Raw genomic sequence first — 22,547 nt, 5'->3', positions numbered from 1 at the left:
TTAGTAGTTGGCAGGAAAAAAGACAGAGGCGCAAGGGGAGAGCCAACTGTGCAACAGCCCCGACAAACAAATTTCTCTGCAGCACCTGTGGAAAAGCCTGTCACTCTAGAATTGGCCTTTATAGCCACTCCAGGCGCTGCTTCACAAACCACTGACCACCTCCAGGCGCGTATCCATTGTCTCTCGAGATAAGGAGGCCCAAAAGAAAGAAAAGAAAGAAGAAGATTCCATCTGCCAGACCTTTGACCACTCACTCAATGTATCTATGTTCCTCTGCAAAGTTTCACAGTCACCATCTACAAGGCAGAAGTCAGGAGTGTGATGGATGGGTGCAGCTCCAACACTCAAGAAGCTCGACACCATCCAGGACAAAGCAGCCCGCTTGATTGGCACTCCATCCACAAACATTCAGTCCCTCCACCACCGACGCACAGTGGTAGCAGTGTGCACCATCTACAAGGTGCACTGTAGCAATGCACCTAGACTCCTTAGACAGCATCTTCCAAACCCACAACCTCTACCAGCTAGAAGGACAAGGGAAGCAGATGCATGGGTACACCACCACATGCAAGTTCCCCTCCAAGCCACACACCATCCTGACTTGGAACTATATTGCCATTCCTTCACTCTGTCACTAGGTCGAATTCTGGAACTCCCTTCCTAACAGCACTGTGGGTGTACCTACCCCACATGGACTGCAGTGGTTCAAGAAGGCGGCGCACCACCACCTTCTCAAGGGCAATTAGGGATGGCAATAAATGCTGGCCTTGCCAGTGACGCCCACATCCCACGAACAAGGTAAAAAAAAAGTCAGAATGAGGGTTGAAGACCTATTTTAGGACTTTAGCAGGAGTAACTAGTGCTCCAATGCTGATTAGAGGTCAGATGTTAAACTAAGGCCCCAACTGCCTGCTTCTAGGTTAGTGTGACTTTAGAAGATCCTGTGGAGCTGTGAAGAGCGGGGCATTCTTAGAGTCTCCTGTCCAATCTCCTCCTCCTTGGCACCACCAAGAGCAAGTTGGCCGGTCACTCAGCTACTGTTACTGGGACCCTGCTGATGAGTTTCTCCACCTGACAGTAACGACTACATTTGAACAAAGTACAGTACCAGACTTGGTTCATTGGTAGCACTCTTGCCTGTCAGAAGATTGTCATTGTATAACACTGGGATACAGTACTGGTGGGGACAGGTCTGTCACTGCATAACACTGGAGTGCAGTACTGGGTGGGGGTTAGATCTGTTGCTGTATAACACTGGGGTACAGTACTGGGTGGCAGTGTTGAAGGTATTTATTTAAAAGCAAGGAGTATAGTAAGTAAAGCCAATGAGCTGAGGGCACAGATAGACACATGGTAACATGATATCGTTGCTGTAACAGAAACTTAGTTTGAGGGGCAACTCAACATCCCTGGATATAGATAAAAGCAAAATACTGCGGATGCTGGAAATCTGAAACAAAAACAAGAAATGCTGGATTCACTCAGCAGGTCTGGCAGCATCTGTGGAAAAAGAGAAGCAGAGTTAACGTTTCGGGTCAGTGACCCTTCTTCAGAACTGATAAATATTAGAAAAATCACAGATTATAAACAAGTGAGGTGGGGGTGGGGCAAGAGATAACAAAGGAAAAGGTGCAGATTGGACCAGGCCACATAGCTGACCAAAAGGTCACGGAGCAAAGGCAAACAATATGTTAATGGTGTGTTGAAAGACAAAGCATTAGTACAGATTAGGTGTAAATACACTGATTATTGAACAGCAGCAAGTGCAAACCTGAAGAAAAACAACCTGAAAAAAACAGTGGGTAAGCAAACTGAACAAACTAAGATGAAATGAAATAAATGCAAAAAAAGATAGTAAAAAATGTAAAAAGGAATGTAAAAAAAAAGGAAGAAAAAATAACTAAAAATGAAAGTAAAATGGGGGGCTGTCATGCTCTGAAATTATTGAACTCAATGTTCAGTCCGGCAGGCTGTAGTGTGCCTAATCGGTAGATGAGATGCTGTTCCTCGAGCTTGCGTTGATGTTCACTGGAACACTGCAGCAATCCCAGGACAGAGATGTGAGCATGAGAGCAGGGGGGAGTGTTGAAATGGCAAGCAGCCAGAAGCTCAGGGTCCTGCTTGCGGACTGAGCGGAGATGTTCCGCAAAGCGGTCACCCAGTCTGCGCTTGGTCTCCCCAATGTAGAGGAGACCACACTGTGAGCAGCGAATACAGTATACTACATTGAAAGAAGTACAAGTAAATCGCTGCTTCACCTGAAAGGAGTGTTTGGGGCCTGGGATAGTGAGGAGAGAGGAGGTAAATGGGCAGGTATTACACCTCCTGCGATTGCAGGGGAAGGTGCCCTGGGACGGGGATGAGGTGGTGGGGGTAATGGAGGAGTGGACCAGGGTGTCGCGGAGGGAACGATCCCTTCGGAATGCTGACAGGGGAGGGGAGGGGAAGATGCGACTGGTAGTGGCATCACGCTGGAGGTGGCGAAAATGGCGGAGGATGATCCTTTGGATATGGAGGCTGGTGGGATGAAAAGTGAGGACAAGGGGAACCCTGTCACGGTTCTGGGAGGGAGGGGAAGGGGTGAGGGTAGAGGTGCGGGGAATGGGTCGGACACGGTTGAGGGCCCTGTCAACCACAGTGGGGGGAAATCCTCGGTTGAGGAAAAAGGAGGTCATATCAGAAGCACCGTCATGGAAGGTAGCATCATCAGAGCAGATGCGTCGGAGACGGAGAAACTGGGAGAATGGAATGGAGTCCTTACAGGAGGTAGGGTGTGAAGAAGCGTAGTCGAGGTAGCTGTGGGAGTCGGTGGGCTTATAATGGATATTGGTCTCGGGTCGCTGGAGCTGTGAGGCTGCGGTGCTAACCACTGTGCCGCCCTAAATGAATCGTCAAATGAGGCCACATGGGTGGAGCACAAAAATAAAAAAGGGGCAGCCACACTACTAGGAGTATACTACAGACCCCCAAATAGTGAGAGGGCGGTAGATGGACAAATATGTAGGAAAATTTATGAGTGCAAAAACTATAGGGCTAAAATAGCTGGGGATTTCAACTACCCCAATATCAACTGGGATACAAACAGAGTGAAGGGCACAGGGGGGACAAAATTCTTGAACTACGTTCAAGAGAACATTTTTAGCCAGCATGTAACAAGCTCAACGAGAGGGGGCGCAATTCTAGATTTAGTCTTCAGTAATGAAGTTGGGCAAATGGAGGAAGTAACAGTGGGTGACCATTTTGGAGATAGTGACCATAACACAGTTAGTTTTAGCATAATCATGGAAAAGGACAAAAGACAAAACAGGAGTAAAAGTTCTAAATTGGGGAAAGGCAAATTTTAAGAAACTGAGAGGTGATCCGGTGAAAGTGGATTGGATACAGCTACTAGAAGGAAAATCAGTGGCAAACCAGTGGGAGGCATTCAAATGGGAGACACTACAGGCACAGTGTAGGCAAGTCCCCACAAAGATTAAGGGTGGTACTGCCAAATCTAGAACCCCCTGGTTATCTGGAAGCTTACAGTAAATGTCTTATAATGATCATAAAAATCTTAACACTTTAGAAAGCCTAGAGGAGTATAGAAAGTGCAGGGGTGAAGTAAAAAAGGAAATTAGAAAAGCAAAGAGAGGAAATGAAAAATTATTTGCAGGTAAAATCAAGGAAAACACAAAGATGTTTTATCAGTACATTAAGAGCAAGATGATAATTAAGGAAAGGGTAGGGCCTATCAGAGGTGTACAAGGGAACTTATGCCTGGTTGCAGAAGATGTTTGAAATGTGTCTACTTCAACGCCAGGAGCATCCGGAATAAGGTGGGTGAGCTTGCAGCATGGGTTGGTACCTGGGATCTCGATGTTGTGGCCATTTTGGAGACATGGGTAGAGCCGGGAACAGGAAAGGATGTTGCAGGTTCCGGGATTTAGATGTTTCAGTAAGAACAGAGAAGATGGTAAAAGAGGGGGGGGGGTGTGGCATTGATAATTAAGGAGAGTATTACGGCGGCAGAAAGGACATTTGAGGACTCGTCTACTGAGGTAGTATGGGCCAAGGTTAGAAACAGGAGAGGAGAGGTCACCCTGTTGGGAGTTTTCTATAGACCTCTGAATAGTTCCATAGATGTAGAGGAAAGGATAGCGAAGATGATTCTCGACAGGAGCGAGAGTAACAGGGTAGTTGTTATGGGGGACTTTAACTTTCCAAATATTGACTGGAAATACTATAGTTCGAGTACTTTAGATGGGTCAGTTTTTGTCCAGTGTGTGCAGGAGGGTTTTCTGACACAGTATGTAGACAGGCCAACCAGGGGCGATGCCACATTGGATTTGGTACTGGGTAATGAACCCGACCAGGTGTTAGATTTAGATGTAGGTGAGCACTTTGGTGACAGTGATCACAATTCGGTTAGGTTTACCTTAGCGATGGGCAGGGACAGGTATATACCGCAGGGCAAGAATTATAGCTGGGGGAAAGGAAATTATGATGCGATTAGGCAAGATTTAGGATGCGTAGGATGGGGAAGGAAACTGCAGGGGATGGGCACAATCGAAATGTGGAGCTTATTCAAGGAGCAGCTACTGCGTGTCCTTGATAAGTATGTACCTGTCAGGCAGGGAGGAAGTTGTCGAGCGAGGGAGCTGTGGTTTACTAAAGAAGTTGAAGCGCTTGTCAAGAGGAAGAAGAAGGCTTATGTTAGGATGAGACGTGAAGGCTCAGTTAGGGCGCTTGAGAGTTACAAGCTAGCCAGGAAGGATCTAAAGGGAGAGCTTAGAAGAGCGAGGAGAGGACACGAGAAGTCATTGGCGGATAGGATCAAGGAAAACCCTTAGGCTTTCTATAGGTATATCAGGAATAAAAGAATGACTAGAGTTACATTAGGGCCAATCAAGGATAGTAGTGGGAAGTTGTGTGTGGAATCAGAGGAGATAGGGGAAGCGTTAAATGAATATTTTTCGTCAGTATTTACAGTAGAGAAAGAAAATGTTGTCGAGGAGAATACTGAGATACAGACTACTAGGCTAGATGGGATTGAGGTTCACAAGGAGGAGGTGTTATCAATTTTGGAAAGTGTGAAAATAGATAAGTCCCCTGGGCCAGATGGGATTTATCCTAGGATTCTCTGGGAAGCTAGGGAGGAGATTGCAGAGCCTTTGTCCTTGATCTTTATGTTGTCATTGTCGACAGGAATAGTGCCGGAAGACTGGAGGATAGCAAATGTTGTCCCCTTGTTCAAGAAGGGGAGTAGAGACAGCCCTGGTAATTATAGACCTGTGAGTCTTACTTCGGTTGTGGGTAAAATGTTGGAAAAGGTTATAAGAGATAGGATTTATAATCATCTTGAAAAGAATAAGTTCATTAGCGATAGTCAGCACGGTTTTGTGAAGGGTAGGTCGTGCCTCACAAACCTTATTGAGTTTTTTGAGAAGGTGACCAAACAGGTGGATGAGGGTAAAGCCGTGGATGTGGTGTATATGGATTTCAGTAAGGCGTTTGATAAGTTTCCCCACGGTAGGCTATTGCAGAAAATACGGAAGTATGGGATTGAAGGTGATTTAGTGCTTTGGATCAGAAATTGGCTAGCTAAAAGAAGACAGAGGGTGGTGGTTGATGGCAAATGTTCATCCTGGAGTTTAGTTACTAGTGGTGTATCGCAAGGATCTGTTTTGGGGCCACTGCTGTTTGTCATTTTCATAAATGACCTGGATGAGGGTGTAGAAGGGTGGGTTAGTAAATTTGCGGATGACACGAAGGTCGGTGGAGTTGTGGATAGTGCCGAAGGATGTTGTAGGTTACAGAGGGACATAGATAGGCTGCAGAGCTGGGCTGAGAGATGGCAAATGGAGTTTAATGCGGAAAAGTGTGAGGTGATTCACTTTGGAAGGAGTAACAGGAATGCAGAGTACTGGGCTAATGGGAAGATTCTTGGTAGTGTAGATGAGCAGAGAGATCTTGGTGTCCAGGTACATAAATCCCTGAAAGTTGCCACCCAGGTTAATAGGGCTGTTAAGAAGGCATATGGTGTGTTAGCTTTTATTAGTAGGGGGATCGAGTTTCGGAGCCACGAGGTCATGCTGCAGCTGTACAAAACTCTGGTGCGGCCGCACCTGGAGTATTGCGTGCAGTTCTGGTCACCGCATTATAGGAAGGATGTGGAAGCTTTGGAAAGGGTGCAGAGGAGATTTACTAGGATGTTGCCTGGTATGGAGGGAAGGTCTTACGAGGAAAGGCTGAGGGACTTGAGGTTGTTTTCGTTAGAGAGAAGGAGGAGGAGAGGTGACTTAATAGAGACATATAAGATAATCAGAGGGTTAGATAGGGTGGATAGTGAGAGTCTTTTTCCTCGGATGGTGATGGCAAACACGAGGGGACATAGCTTTAAGTTGAGGGGTGATAGATATAGGACAGATGTCAGAGGTAGTTTCTTTACTCAGAGAGTAGTAGGGGCATGGAACGCCCTGCCTGCAACAGTAGTAGACTCGCCAACTTTAAGGGCATTTAAGTGGTCATTGGATAGACATATGGATGAAAATGGAATAGTGTAGGTCAGATGGTTTCACAGGTCGGCGCAACATCGAGGGCCGAAGGGCCTGTACTGCGCTGTAATGTTCTATGTTCTATGTAGGCAAGGTTCTTAATGAGTTTTTTGTCTCTGTCTTCACAAGGGAGAGGGTTAATGTAAACAGCATAGTTAAAGAGGAGTGTGAAATATTAGATACGAAAAGCATAATGAGAGAGAAAGTACTAGAGGGTCTGACATCCTTGAAAGTGGATAAATCACCAGGGCCAGATTGATTGCATCTCAGGTTGTTAAAGGAAGCCAGGGAGGAAACAGCAAATGCACTGAGGATCAACTTCAAATCCTCACTAGATACAGGAGAGCTACCAGACGATTGGAGGTCTGCGAACGTTGTACCAGTGTTTAAAAAGGGTGCAAGGGATAGGCCAAATAATTATAGGCCGGTCAGTCTGACCTCAGTGGTAGGTAAATTATTAGATACTATTCTGAGGGACAGGATAAACTGCCACTTAGAAAGGCATGGATTAATCAGGGATAGTCAGCATGGATTTGTTATGGGAAGGTCATGTCTTCATAACTTGATTGAGTTTTTTAAGGAAGTAACAAGAAGGATTGATGACGATAATGCAGTGAATTTTAGCAAGGCATTTCACAGGTTCCCACATGGCAGACTGGTCAGTAAAATGAAAGCCCATGGGATACAGGGAATGTGACAGGTTGGATCCAAAACTGGCTCAGAGCCAGGAAACAAAGGGTAGTCGTCGATGGATGTTTTTGTGAATGGAAAGCTGTTTCTAGTGGCGGCCCACAGGGTTCAGTGTTGGGTGACTTGTTTGTGGTATATATTAATGATTTGCACTTAAATATGGGAGGCATGATTGGGAAATTTACTGATGACACAAAAATTGGCCATGTAGTTAATAGTGAGGAGGTTAACCATAGACTCCAGAAAGATATCAATGCTTTGGTTGAGTGGGCAGAAAAGTGGCAAATGGAATTTGATCCAGAAAAGTGTGAGGTAATGCATTTGGGGAAGGCAAATAAAACGAATGAATACACAATAAACAGGAAGATATTGCGAGGGGTAGAAGAAGTGTGAGACCTTGGAGTGCATGTCCACAGGTCCCTGAAAGTGGCAGGATAGGTAGATAGAATGATGCAGAAGGCATATGGAACGCTTTCCTTTTTTGGCCGAGGTATAGAATTCAGAAGCAGGGATGTCATGACGAAACTGTACAAAACGCTGGTTTGGTCACAGCTGGAGTATTGCATACAGTTCTGGTCACCACTTTTCAGAAAGGACACATTTGCTCTGGAGCAAGTACAGAGGAGATGTACAAGAATGTTGCCAGGGTTCGAAAGTTGCAGCAATGAGGAATGATTGGATAGGCTAGGGTTGCTTTCCTGAGAAAAGAGGAGGCTGAGAGTGACTTAATAGAGGTGTACAAAATTATGAGGGGCGTAGATAGAGTAGACAGGAAGGACCTGTTTCCCCTGGCGGAGAGGTCAATTACCAGGGGGCACAGATTTCAGGTGATTGGAGGCAGGATTCAAGGGACAGGAGGAAAAGCTTTTTCACCCAGAGGGTGGCGAGTGTCTGAAATTCATTGCCAGTAATGGTGGTGGAGGTAGAAACTCTCAATTCTTTGAAAAGGTACCTGGACATGCACGTGAAGTGCTGTAACTGGCAAGGCTATGGACCAGGTGCTGGAAGGTGGGATTAAATTGGGCAGCTAGTTTATTTAGCCGGCTCGGACAGGATGGGCTGAATGGCCTCCTTCTGTGCCATAACTTTCCTCTGGTTCTACGGTGGGGACAGGTCTGTCACTGTATAACACTGGGGTACAGGTCTGTCATTGTATGACACTGGGGTATACTAATTATAGATTGAGGTGGAGAGAGAACTTTGAGATTGAATTAAGATTATCCCACTCCAGAGATCTAGAATCATAGAATGACCTCCTTCAGTGCAGTATCCATTTGGCCTGCTGAGTCAGTGCTGGCTTTCTGCAACAGACAGTCCCATCCCTCTGCCTTTCCTGTAACCCTGCACATTTTTGTCTTGACTGCTTATCCAATTCCCTTGGAAAGCCACAAATCTGCCTCCACCACCCTCTCAGGCAGTGCATTCCAAATCCTAACCACTCACAGCGTAAAAAAATGTTTTCTCAAGTTGCCTTTCATTCTTTTGAGCACCTAATCCAATGCGGTGCTCAGGCAGTGCTGCGCTAGAGGCACCATCTTTCAAATGAGACTTTAAACTGAGGCCCCACCTGCCCTGTCAGGGGAGATGCATTAGATCCCACGGTCATTATATCGAAGAGCAGGGGAAATCTTCCTTGTGCACTGAGCCAATACAACTGCCATGAATTGGGCAGAGATGCCAAACAGAGATGAGAGGGACCCAGCCATAGTTCCATCACAAGACCAGTGACACCCCGCTTACCCGCCAGCTGTGCAGCTTTCACCGTGTAGTTCCTTTGCCTCTCGTCAAACTCTGCCGGTACCGAGATGACAGCTTTGCTCACCGGCGCTCCCAGATACTCCTCTGCCATCTTCTTCAGTTCTAACAGCAAACGGGAGCCGACGTACTCGGGTGTGACGCGCAATGATTCGTTAGCAAAGACAGAGAACTCTGCATTGCCCTCATTATACAAGACCTGTAAGAGGAAATCACAGTTTGCTCAATACTCTATAGATTAAAAAAAAAACACTTTTTGCGTGATAATCTGAATTCAACCTCAAAGTGCTCCTACCCCACCAGTGATAGATTTGTACCCACCAATGCTGCACCCCAATGCTATACAATGACAGACCCCATAGTACTGTACCCCAGTGTTATACAGTGACAGATCTGTACCCACCAGTACTGTACCGCAGTGTTACACAGTGACAGATCTGTACCCACAACATATAGTATCCCAGTTATAACATAACAGATCTTTACTGTACCCCAGTATTCAGCAGCAGCATACCTGTACTCACAAAAAGTAATCAGAAAGGTTAATGAGATGTTGGCCTCTATCTCAAAAGGGTTGAAATACAAGGTGAGGAAGTGATAACTCAGCAGTGGAGCCTTGATCAGATCCCATCTGCAGTACAGCCACCAGTTTTGGGCAAAGCACTTCAGAAAGGATGCACTGGTCTTGGAAGTGATATAGATCAATTCCCCAGAATGATACCCAGGCTTAAAGGGTTAAATTATGGTTGCATGGATTTAGTGTGTACTCCTCTGAGTTTAGTGGTTGATGGGGGACCTAATTAAAGTGTTTAAAATTATGAAAGGATTCAGGGTAGGTACAGAGAAACTATTTCCTCTGGTGCAGTATTCAGAACAAGGGCTGGGGATGGGGGCATAATAAAATTAGAAACAGCTGTTCAGGAGTGATGTCAAGAAGGGCAAACACAAAGGGTAGTGGAAATCTGGAACTCCCCCCACCAAAAGTCAATGGTTGCTGGGCTCAACTGTAGACTTCACAGAATCGTTACAGTGCAGAAGGAGACCATTTGGCCCATCATGTCCACACTAGCTCTCCAAAAGAGCAATCCCCTCAGTTCCATTGCCTCCACCACATTCTCAGGCGGCGCATTCTGGACCTTAACCACTCGTTGCGTGAAAAAGCATTTCCTCATGTCACTTTTGCTTCTGTTAGCAAATACTTTAAATCTTTTCACTCCTTTCACAAGTGGGAACAGTTTCTCTCTATCTACTCTGTCCAGACCCTTCATGATTTTGAATACCTCTATCAAATCACCTCTCAGCCTTCTCTTCTCCAAGGAAAACAGTCCTAACTTCTCCAATCTATCTTCATAACTGAAATACCTCATCCCTGGAACCATTCTCATGAATCTTTTCTGTAGTCTCGCCAATGCCCTCACGTCTTTCCTGAAGTGCGGCGCCCAGAACTGGACACAATACTCCAGCTGAGGCCAAACTAGTGTCTTATGCAAGTTCACCATAACTTCCTTGCTCTTGTACTCTATGCCCTATTAATAAAGCCCAGGATACTGTATGCTTTATTAACTACTCTCTCAACCTGTCCTGCCACCTTCAATGATTTATGCACATATACACCTAGGTCCCTCTGCTCCTGCACCCCCTTTAGAATTGTACCCTTTATTCTATATTGTCTCTCCATGTTCTTCCTATCAAAATGAATCACTTCACATTTCTCCACATTGAACTTCATCTGCCACCTGTCTGCCCATTCCACCAACTTGTCTATGTCCTTTTGGAGTTCTACACTATCCACTTCACAGTTCACAATACTTCCAAGTCTCATATCAGCTGCAAACTTTGAAATTGTGCCCTGTACACCAAGGTCTAGGTCATTAAAATATATCAGAAAAAGCAAGGGTCCCAACACTGACCCCTGGGGAACTCCACAACAAACCTTCCTCCAGCCCGAAAAACATCCATAAACCACTACTCTTTGTTTCCTGTCACTCAGCCAATTTCAGATCCATGTTGCTACCATCCCTTTAATTCCATGAGCTACAAGTTTGCCAACAAGTCTGTTGTGTGGCACTGTATCAAATGCCTTTTGAAAGTCCATGTACATCACATTAACAGCGCTGCCCTCATCAACCCTCTCTGTTACCTCCTCAAAAAACTCCAATAAGTTAGTTAAACATGATTTTCCCTTAAGAAATCCATGCAGGCTTTCCTTAATTAACTCACATTTGTCCACGTGACTATTGATTTTGTCCCAAATTATTTTTTCCAGAAGTTTTCCCACCACCAAAGTTAAACTGACTGGCTTGTAGTTGCTGGGCTTATCGTTTTGCACCCTTTTAGACTGAATCTAGATTGAAATTTTTTTTGAATAAGAATTTCAAGGGATACGGAGCAAACCCAGGTAAATGGAGTTGTGGTACAGATCATCCATGATCTAATTGAAAGGTGCAGCAGGTTCGAAGGGCTGAAAGGCCTTCTCCTGTCTCTATACAAGCTGCATAGGGGACAGTGATAGAGGTCACAAGAAGCTTCTTGGTCGCAATATAAGGGATGTTTATGGAGGAGTGACATACACATTGCTTTGGTAACCTAAATCAGTGGAAAGGCAGAAAGCCCATTTTGAGCTATACAGCCCAGGAGGCCATTTGATCCATCGTGCCTGTGCTGGCTCTTTGAAAAAAAAACTATCCAATTAGTCCCATTCTCTCTTGGTCTTTTCCCAGTGCCCTGCAAATGTTTCCTTTTCAAGTATTCATCAAATTCCCTTTTGACCTCCACCATCCTTTCAGGCAGTGCATTCCAGATCATAACAACTAACATTTCTTCTCACCTCTTGTTTTTTGCCAATGATATTAAATCTCTGTCCTCTGGTTGCTGACCCATCTGCCAGTGGGAACAGTTTCTGCTTATTTACTTTATTATCATTCATAATTTTGAACCCCTCTGTCAAATCTCCCCTTAGCCTTTTCTGCTCTAAGGAGAACAATCGCAGCTTCTCTCCAGTCTCTCCACATAACAGATGTCCCTCATCCCTGGTACTATTCCAGTAAATCTCCTCTTCACCCTCTTCAAGGCCTTAACATCCTTCCTAAAGTGTGGTGCCCAGAATTGGACACAATGTTCCAGCTGGGGCCAAATTAGTGTTTTATAAAGGTTCATCATAACTTCCTTGTTTTTGTACTCGATGGTTGTACTTATAAAGCCAAGGATTCTATATGCCCTTGTTTTCAATAAAACAATCCTCATAGACTCATCCTTTAACTTTCAAAGATTTGTGTATGTGAACTCACAGGCCTCTGTTCCTTGTACCCTTTAATATTATTCCATTTAGTTTCTTTTGCATTTCCTCATTCTTCCAAAATGAATCATTTCATGCTTCTGTACTCCATTTATCTTGTCACCTGTCTGTAGCCTGAAGTTTCCCCTTAACCATCTGTGCTCCAAGAAAAAGCCCCGCTTCTCTCCATAATCAAACTCTCTCAGCCCTGATACCATAGGAAATAGAAGCAAGACTAGGCCATTTGGCCCCTCAAGTTTGCTCCACCATTTAACTAGATCATGGCTGATCTTCTACCTCAAAGCCATTGTCCCACACTATCCCCACATCCCTTGATACCTTTTATATCTTTAGTACCATTCCAGTAAATTGCCTCCACACTCCTAAAAAAGAAAGCGGTGCACCCAGATTGGATTTAATGAACAAAATGACTTGGCCTTTACCTTAAACTGGTAGCGGCTACTTTCTGTGTTCAGCTCCTCCGGCGTGAAGTGCTTCCCTATGAAGCGTTTGGCATCATATACCGTATTCAGTGGATTGGCATCTGCCAGATCCTGCGCCTCGTACCCTACCAGTATTTCCCGGTCGGTGAACAACACCACGCTCGGCAAGCTCTTTCGCCCAGCCTTGTCCGCAATTACCTCCACCTTCCCGGTGCCAGGCTGGAACACGCCAACAGAGCAGTAGGTGGTGCCAAGGTCCATGCCGATCACCTTCGGTTTGGGTGGGGGCAGGTATTGCTGCGCCAAGTACCCAGCCAATAAGAGGGCCAGAATAGAGGAGCCTGCAGAAACACAAGAACCTGAGTGAAAGACCGCTTCAAACCAACGGCAACCTGCAATGTAAATGAAACTCGAGGGAAGTCCGAGTGGAGTGATTTTTCCTGAGTTTTTCCTGCTCACTCATGCAGAAACCCAACCATAGTTGGCAGCTGGGGCTCAGTGGACAAAACTCTCACCTTCAAGTCAGAAGGTTGGAGGTTCAAGTACTGCTCCAGAGACATGAGCTCAAAATCCAGGCTGACACTTCTGGTGCCAGTCCTGAGAGAGTGGCACACTATCAAAGGTGATGTCTTTCCCACTGAATATTAAACAGAGGCTGCGATCCTTTGGTAGTTGAACAGCTCACAGTGTAGACTCATATGTGAAAGGTGGGCATGTGCAGAGGGCTAGTGGCACCCATAAAGAATCTGTGCTTTTGAGGTTGAAAGGGCTCCAAGGAAAAAGAGAGAGAGAGAGAAAGAACATAAGAGCATAAGAAATAGGAGTAGAGGTAGGCATTTGCCCCCTCGAGCCTGCTTCACCATTCAATAAGATCATGGCTGATCTGTTTGTGGCCTCAACTCCACTTTTCTGCCTGCACCCCACAACCTCTGAATGCCTTGTAGATCAAAAATCTGTCTAACTCAGCCTTGAGTATATTCAATGACCCAGCTTCCACTGCTCTCTGGGGAAGAGAATTCCAAAGATTAACGACTGAGAGAAGAAATTCCTCCTCATCTATGTCTTAAATGAGACACCACATATTTTGAAACTGTGCCCCTACTTCTAGATTCCCCCACAAGGGGAAACATCCTCTCTGCATCTACCCTGTCAAACTCCCTCAGAATCTTACATGTTTCAATAAAGTCACCTCTCATTCTTCTAAACTCCAATGGATATAGGCCCAACCTGCTCAACCTTTCCTCATAAAGACAACCCTTCATCCCAGGAATCAACCTAATAAACCTTCTCTGAACTGCTTCCAATGCAAGTATATCCCTCCTTAATTAAAACCAAAATTGTCCACAGTACTCTAGGTGTGGTCTCACCAAAGCCCTGTGGAGCTGTAGCAAGACCTCCCTACTTTTATACTTCCATCCCCCTTGCAATAAATGCAAACATTCCATTTGCCTTTCAAATTACTTGCTGTACCTGCAGGCTAACTTTTTGTGATTCATGTACGAAGACACCCAGATCACTCTGCACTGCGGAGTTGTGAAGTCTCTCTTCATTTAAATAATATTCTGCTTTTCTATTCTTCCCATCGAGAGAGGGGGAGAGGAAAAACAAAGCAACAGGAAAAGGAAGATTTCAAATTTGCATTCATCCCACAATGCATTCCACATTGAGATATTTTAATCATTTGAGCTACTGAGGAAAAATGTTTGACATTGGGCGTTATGCATTTAATCACTATGGAGAGATTTTTAAAAGTCTTTTTTCATCTGATCAGAGCCTCACATTGTTGATTAAAATTACATAAGTGGAGAGAGAGAAAAAAGGTGCTTAGTGTGAGATAAGCTCATTTGCATTTATGTGTCAGCCATGCCTCAATGGCATCACTCTCACCTGAGTCAGAGCTTGTGGGCTCAAGTCTCTATCCTGGAGACTTGAGCCAATAATCTAGGCTGACCCTTCCAACGCAGTACTGACGGAGTGCTGCACTGTTGGAAGTGTCATCTTTTGGATCAGACATTAAATCTGCCCTCTCAGGTGGACGTAAAAGATCCCAACTTTCTATTCAAGGCAAAGGAGATGAATGCTCCCCAGTGTCCTATCCAATATTTATCCCTCCCAGTTTCTGGACAAAACCAAAGTTTCTCAGGCCTTTATCAGTCCAGTGAATTTCCTCTGTACATTCTCCAAGGCCTCCATGTCCTTCCTAAAAAGTGTAGTGCGCCCAGAATTGGAATTGATAAATAAAACAGCTTGGCCTCTTCAGAGGACAGTTAAGAATCAACCACATCGGTGTGGGATTGGAGTCATGTTTAGGCCAGAAAGGACGAGGACAGCAGATTTCCTTGCCTGAAGGACATCAGTAAACCAGTTGGGTTTTTATTTCAATCTGACAACATCATGGTCACTTTTATAGAATCATACAATAATTACAGGACTCAAGGAGGCCATTCGACCCGCCGTGTCCGTACTGGCTCTCTGAGAGAGCAACTCAGCTAATCCCACTCTCTGCCTTTACCCCGTAGCCCAGCACACTTTCTCTCTTCAGATAATTATCCAATTCTCTATTGAAGGCCTCAATTAAATCTGCCTTCACCACACTCTCAGACAGTGTTCTCCAGATCCAAACCACTCGCTATGTAAAAAAATGTTTTTCCTCATATCGCCATTATTTCTTTTGCCAATCACTTTAAATCTTTGTCCTCGGGTTCTCAGCCCTTCCGCCAATGGAAAGTTTCTCTCTACATGGACTGTCCAGACCCCTCATGATTTTGAATATCTCTACCAAATCTCATCTCAGCTTTCTCTTCTTTAAGGAGAACAATTCCAGGTTTCTCCAATCTATCCACATAAGTGAAGTCTCTCATCCTGGAACCATTCTCATAAATCTTTTCTGCACCCTCTCTAATGCCTTCGTATCCTTCCTAAAGTGCGGTGCCCGGAATTGGACACAATACTCCGGTTGAGGCTGAACCAGTGTTTTATACAGGTTTATCATAACTTTCTTATCTTTGTACTCTATGCCTCTATTTATAGAGCCCAGGATCCAGAATGCCTTATTAACCACTTTCCCAACCTGCCCTGCCACCTTCACGAACGTGCACATATTCCCCCCAGCTCTCTCTGCTCTGCACCCCCTTTAAATTGCATCCTTTATTTTCATTTGCCTTTTTCTCGTTCTTCCTACTTTTACTGATACCAGCTTATTTCCAGATTTATTTATTCTTTTAAAACTGAATATAAATTCAAAGATTTGAACACTCTAGATTACTAGTCCAGTGACATAACCACTACACGACCATATCCCTTGAATATATATTGTCTGGTACAGTAAGAGGTGGGTATATTCAGTGTCCAGTACAGTAATACTGGACATCCAATTGAGTAACACATCCCCTTTTTCATTCAAATTAAAACATAGTTCTTTTTCTCAAAGGCTTTGCATTGCCAGCAGAAATGTCACCTCCTTAAATCAACAAGCACCAGCCCTCCAGTAAATATACCTTGCACCAAACACTTTGGACTTTATCTGGACAAAATATATATTTAACGTTTGGTTTATCAGTTGCACAGAGTGGGATTGAAGGAACACACAGTGCAGTTAAAAATACCGTAACATCTAGTATCTAAATCACACATCATTATGTGCTTAATGACCTTTAAATAATGATCAACTTTATAGAAACTTCTCCCCCACCTCTCTTCCTGAAAGGGCTGACCCCCTTCCCGCAGTGGCCCTCCACTAGTCACCCAAGTGGCCACTAGTCTTGTGAAGTCAACATGAGTGTCAGCAGGCTACCTGACCACGGGGGGAATCACAGCTGAACTAAATCCTGCACTCACCCAAAAACATAGGCAGGATATACACGTAGAATATACATAAAATGTAAATCTACACATTATCTGTACAGATAAATAAATGATATGTGAATACTAATATTTGGTATATTTACAAACAGAGCATATGGGAGCAAAATATATACACATCTATTTTATGCAAAGAGAAAACTATTTTTCTATCCTATATTTAGAAATTAGATATATAAACATATAATGAGAGATGGTACTTTTACAACAGATATAGTCAAGCAATTGCTGCTCCAGAAGTACACTGTTCCTATAAGGGTATCTGAAATTAGATGCCAGGTAGCACACAGCATTATACTGCTCTAAGTCGTGATACTATAGGATTACAAAAGCAACATATATTTACATAGCACCTTTCAAGTTATAAAACATCCCCAGACACTTTACAGAAACATTATAAAATAAAGCATGACACCGAACCACAAGGAGATGTTAGATGACCATGACATATAATAGTCATAGAGTTATACAGCACAAAAACAGGCCCATCGTGTCCATGCCGGCCATCAAGCACCTATCTATTCTAATCCCATTTTCCAGCGCTTGGCCCGTAGCCTTGCATGCTATTGCTTTTCAAGTGCTCATCTCAATACCTCTTAAATGTTGAGGGTTCCTGCCTCTACCACCACTTCAGGTAGTGCGCTCCAGATTCCAACCACCCTCTGGGTGAAAAGATTTTTCCTCAAATCCCCTTTAAACCTCCTGCCCCTTACCTTAAATCTATGCCCCCTGGCTAAGGATAAAAGTCTCTTCCTACCTAACCTATCAATGCCCCTCATAATTTTGTATACCTCAATCATGCCCCCCCTCAGCCTTCTCTGCTCTAAGGAAAACAACCCTAGCCTTTTCAGTCTCTCTTCATAGCTGAAATGCTCCAGCCCAGGCAACATCCTGGTGAATCTCCTCTGCACCCACTCCAGTGCAATCACATCCTTCCTAAAGTGTGGTGCCCAGAACTATACACAGTACTCCAGCTGTGGCCTAACTAGCGTTTTATACAGCTCCATCATAACCTCCCTGCTCTTATATTCTATGCCTCAGCTGATAAAGGCAAGTATCCCATTTGCCTTCGTAACCACCTTATCTACCTGTGCAGCTGCCTTCAGTGATCTATGGACAAGTACACCAATAGATGATAGATGTATATAATGGAAGATGCTGGTCCATCTCAAACAGATGCTGTACTGCTATATAAGCACAGTGTTACTACAGGGAGGTCAGAAATGCTCCATCCATCAATATTGGCGACCACGCTCTGGAAGTGGTTCAAGAGTTCACCTACCTAGGCTCAACTATCACCAGTAACCTGTCTCTAGATGCAGAAATCAACAAGCGCATGGGAAAGGCTTCAACTGCTATGTCCAGACTGGCCAAGAGAGTGTGGGAAAATGGCGCACTGACACGGAACACAAAAGTCCGAGTGTATCGGGCCTGTGTCCTCAGTTCCTTGCTCTATGACAGTGAGGCCTGGACAACGTATGTCAGCCAAGAGCGACGTCTCAATTCATTCCATCTTCGCTGCCTCCGGAGAATACTTGGCATCAGGTGGCAGGACCGTATCTCCAACACAGAAGTCCTCGAGGCGGCCAACATCCCAAGCTTATACACACTACTGAGTCAGCTGCGCTTGAGATGGCTTGGCCATGTGAGCCGCATGGAAGATGGCAGGATCCCCAAAGACACATTGTGCAGCGAGCTCGCCACTGGTATCAGACCCACCGGCCGTCCATGTCTCCGCTTTAAAGACGTCTGCAAACGCGACATGAAATCCTGTGACATTGATCACAAGTCGTGGGAGTCAGTTGCCAGCGTTCGCCAGAGCTGGCGGGCAGCCATAAAGACGGGGTTAAAGTGTGGCGAGTCGAAGAGACTTAGTAGTTGGCAGGAAAAAAGACAGAGGCACAAGGGGAGAGCCAACTGTGTAACAGCCCCAACAAACAAATTTCTCTGCAGCACCTGTGGAAGAGCCTGTCACTCTAGAATTGGCCTTTATAGCCACTCCAGGCGCTGCTTCACAAACCACTGACCACCTCCAGGTGCTTATCCATTGTCTCTCGAGATAAGGAGGCCAAAGAAGATATGATAGGTGTATGTAATGGGAGAAATATTTTACTGCTCTATTAGCAGTGTTACGAGAGATATCTATGATCGATGCTGTATTGCTCTATAAACATTGTTACTATAGGAATATATGAAAGATGTATATAATGGGAGAGATGCTGTAATGCCCTATAAGCAGTTTGCATAGGGATATATGATAGATGTATATAGTGGGAGAGTTGCTGTGATGCCCTATAAGCAGCTAGCATAGGGATATATGATAGATATATATAGTGGGAGAGTTGCTGTGATGCCCTATAAGCAGTTAGCATAGGGATATATGATAGATGTATATAGTGGAAGAGATGCTGTAATGTCCTATAAGTAGCTAGCATAGGGATATATGATAGATGTATATAGTGGGAGAGATGCTGTAATGTCCTATAAGTAGCTGGCATAGGGATATATGATAGATGTATATAGTGGGAGAGATGCTGTAATGCCCTATAAGTAGCTGGCATAGGGATATATGATAGATGTATATAGTGGGAGAGATGCTGTAATGTCCTATAAGTAGCTGGCATAGGGATATATGATAGATGTATATAGTGGGAGAGATGCTGTAATGCCCTATAAGTAGCTGGCATAGGGATATATGATAGATGTATATAGTGGGAGAGATGCTGTAATGCCCTATAAGTAGCTGGCATAGGGATATATGATAGATGTATATAGTGGGAGAGATGCTGTAATGCCCTATAAGTAGCTGGCATAGGGATATATGATAGATGTATATAGTGGGAGAGATGCTGTAATGCCCTATAAGTAGCTGGCATAGGGATATATGATAGATGTATATAGTGGGAGAGATGCTGTAATGCCCTATAAGTAGCTGGCATAGGGATATATGATAGATGTATATAGTGGGAGAGATGCTGTAATGCCCTATAAGTAGCTGGCATAGGGATATATGATAGATGTATATAGTGGGAGAGATGCTGTAATGCCCTATAAGTAGCTGGCATAGGGATATATGATAGATGTATATAGTGGGAGAGATGCTGTAATGCCCTATAAGTAGCTGGCATAGGGATATATGATAGATGTATATAGTGGGAGAGATGCTGTAATGCCCTATAAGTAGCTGGCATAGGGATATATGATAGATGTATATAGTGGGAGAGATGCTGTAATGCCCTATAAGTAGCTGGCATAGGGATATATGATAGATGTATATAGTGGGAGAGATGCTGTGATGCCCTATAAGCGCAGTCACCATATGATCCCCTATGGACACAGGATGGACCGGATCCGCCAGCCGCACAGGCCGAACCGGGGAAAGAGGGGTCAAGGAGCGGACACTCACCCAGGATAGCCATGGCCCCGGCCATGGTATCACCACTTTTGAAGGCTCTGTCCCCCGGTGTTCTCAGTAATCCTCCTCCTGCTGCTGCCGAGGCTCCAGGAATCAACTCTGCCCACAGCGCTGACTGTCCCTAACGGCGCCCCGCGGCCTGATGGGACCTGTAGTCCTTCCTCCTTCCCTGTCCCATCTCTTCCACTGACACCGGCGAGGGACGAGGACTACAACCCCCGGCATACCCCGCGCCGATGACGATGCCACGGCGGCAAGAGCAGCCCTCGCTCCTGATTGTTCTGATCCCGCTGACTTAGTGACAGCGACATCCGCAGGTCGGCAGAGGAGCACAGCATCTCACCCAAATTCTGAAACCAGTATTTGCTTGGGATCTAAAGGAATGCCTCAGCCCACCTGTTAATTTATGTGAATTATGAGGAAAATAGTGACGAGAGGATATAGACAGGCTGGCAGATGAAATTTAATGTAGAAACAGTGTGAAATGATACATTTTGGTAGGAAGAATGAGCAGAGGCAATATAAAATGAAGTGCATAATTCTAAAGGGGGTTCAGGAGCAGAGGGAGCTGGGGTATGTGTGCATTATTCATTGAAGGTTGCAGGGCAGGTTGAGAAAGCAGTTAATAAAGCATTCTGGATCCTGGGCTTTATAAGTAGAGGTATAGAATGTTATAATAAACCTGTACAAATCATTGGTTCGGCCTCAACTGGAGTATTGTGTCCAGTTCTGGGCACCACACTTTAGGAAGGGCGTGAAGGCCTTAGAGAGGGTGCAGAAAAGATTCACAAGAATGGTTCCAGGGTTGAGGAACTTCAGTTGTGTGGGCAGAGTGGAGAAACCCGTGTTTGCGTGGGTTTTCTCCGGGTGCTCTGGTTTCCTCCCACAGCCAAAAGACTTGCAGGTTGGTAGGCAAATTGGCCATTATAAAATTGCCCCTAGTATAGGTAGGTGGTAGGGAAATATAGGGACAGGTGGGGATGTGGTAGGAATATGGGATTAGTGTAGGATTAGTATAAATGGGTGGTTGATGGTCGGCACAGACTCGGTGGGCCGAAGGGCCTGTTTCAGTGCTGTATCTCTAAATAAATAAAAAAATAAAAAATAAAATTATTTCTGTTCTCTTAGAGATGAGAAGATTAAGATGAGATTTGATAGAGGTGTTAAAAATCATGAGGGGTTTGGACAGAGTAGATAGGGAGAAACTGTTCCCATTAGTGGCAGGGTCGAGATCCAGAAGATACCGATTTAAGGTGATTGGCAAAAGAAGCAATGACGACATGAGTAAAAACTTGTTCATGCAGCTAGTGGTTAGGATCTGGAACGTACTGCCCAAGAGTGTGGTGGAGGCAGATTCAATTGAGGTCTTCAAAAGAAAATTGGATAATTATCTGAAGAGAAATTATTTGCAGGGCTATGGGGAAAGGCAGGGGAGTGGGACTAGGTGAGTTACGCTTGCAGAGAACCGGCACGAACACAACGGGCTTAATAACTTCCTCCTGTGCTGTAGCTATTTTATGATCTTATGATTCCATGATAAGGTGTAGGTGAGGGCTGTGCATATTTCTGTTGGGCTTTTGCTCCATAAGGGTAACCATCCAACTTGTGATCTCCATTGAGACCTCCCCACTTTCATCCCCGGGTTCTCCCCTATTTATTTTTTTAAAATCCTCAACAATACCTTGCATCTATATAGAGCCTTTAACATATTAAAATGTCCCAAGACACTTCATAGGAGCATTGTCAAATACATTTTTGGCACTGAGCCACAGAAGTAATATTAGCGCAAAAGCAAAATACTGTAGATGGTGGAAATCTGAAATAAACAAATAAGCAATGTTGACAACACTCAGCGGTGAGGCCGCAACTGTGGAGAGAGAATTAGAGTTAACGGCTGGGATTTCATGTTGGATGGACAGGAGCTGGCCACTGATTGAAAAGTCAGTGACGAACCTGCTTCCGCCTTGCCTGGGGATCCGACCCACATTTTACGGGTCCCCAGGCTTTAATTGTTCCGAGGCGGGACTTCCACCTGCTTGAGGGAGGAAATCCCGCCTCATTGAGCTACTGGCCAATCAACGGGCCGGCAGCCATTAGTCCCAGCAGCGCTACGGGGACCAGTGGCCACTGCTGGGACTGCAGCCCAGCCGAAGACATGGAGCCTGGAAGACAGGTAGGATTTGGTTGCCTCGCCGGGGATAATTGGTTGGGCCCCGGCGAGGCAAGGGTGGTTGGTTGGGGGGAAGGAGGGGGGTGGCGGCGTGTTGGGCGCTGGGGGTGATTGAGGTAGATGTGCCCGATGAGTAGGGCCCGCCCCCCCCGAGACGATTGCCGCCTCCTGGTTTTCACAGGCGTCTTTTCTCGGCTCCAGGACGCCCACTTGCCATGCGTAAAATCCGCGTGGAGGCAGGCAAAGGCTCTTAAGTGGCCCTTAAGCCCTTGATTGGCCTGGAGCGGGCAGGCTGTTTTTTGCCACCTCCCCTGCCCAATGTAAAGGGGACGGAGACAGGAGCGGGTTGGGAAAGCAACCCGAAGCCTCCCGCTACATTTTACGCCCCCCCCCCACCCTCCGCCAC

General features: G+C 45.2%; 1 protein-coding gene across 1 annotated transcript in view; it reads right to left on the bottom strand.

Annotated features, from left to right (window-relative positions):
- The window catches only part of hspa13 (heat shock protein 70 family, member 13), a 28,895-nt gene extending 8,777 nt beyond the window's left edge, over window positions 1–20,118 (bottom strand). The window contains exons 1-3 of the mRNA XM_068041287.1: window positions 19,963–20,118; window positions 12,696–13,036; window positions 8,964–9,177 (exon numbers count right to left, since the gene is read on the bottom strand). Of these exons, the coding sequence (XP_067897388.1) occupies window positions 8,964–9,177; window positions 12,696–13,036; window positions 19,963–19,987 (580 nt within the window). The 5' untranslated portion in view covers window positions 19,988–20,118. The remainder of the gene's footprint in view (window positions 1–8,963; window positions 9,178–12,695; window positions 13,037–19,962) is intronic.
- Window positions 20,119–22,547: the final 2,429 nt, after the last annotated feature.

The sequence above is a fragment of the Heterodontus francisci genome, chromosome 10, assembly GCF_036365525.1.
Source record: "Heterodontus francisci isolate sHetFra1 chromosome 10, sHetFra1.hap1, whole genome shotgun sequence".
NCBI classification, from domain to species: domain Eukaryota; kingdom Metazoa; phylum Chordata; class Chondrichthyes; order Heterodontiformes; family Heterodontidae; genus Heterodontus; species Heterodontus francisci.
Note: the sequence above shows the minus strand (reverse complement) of the source record. Positions and strands in the feature narration are given on the sequence as shown.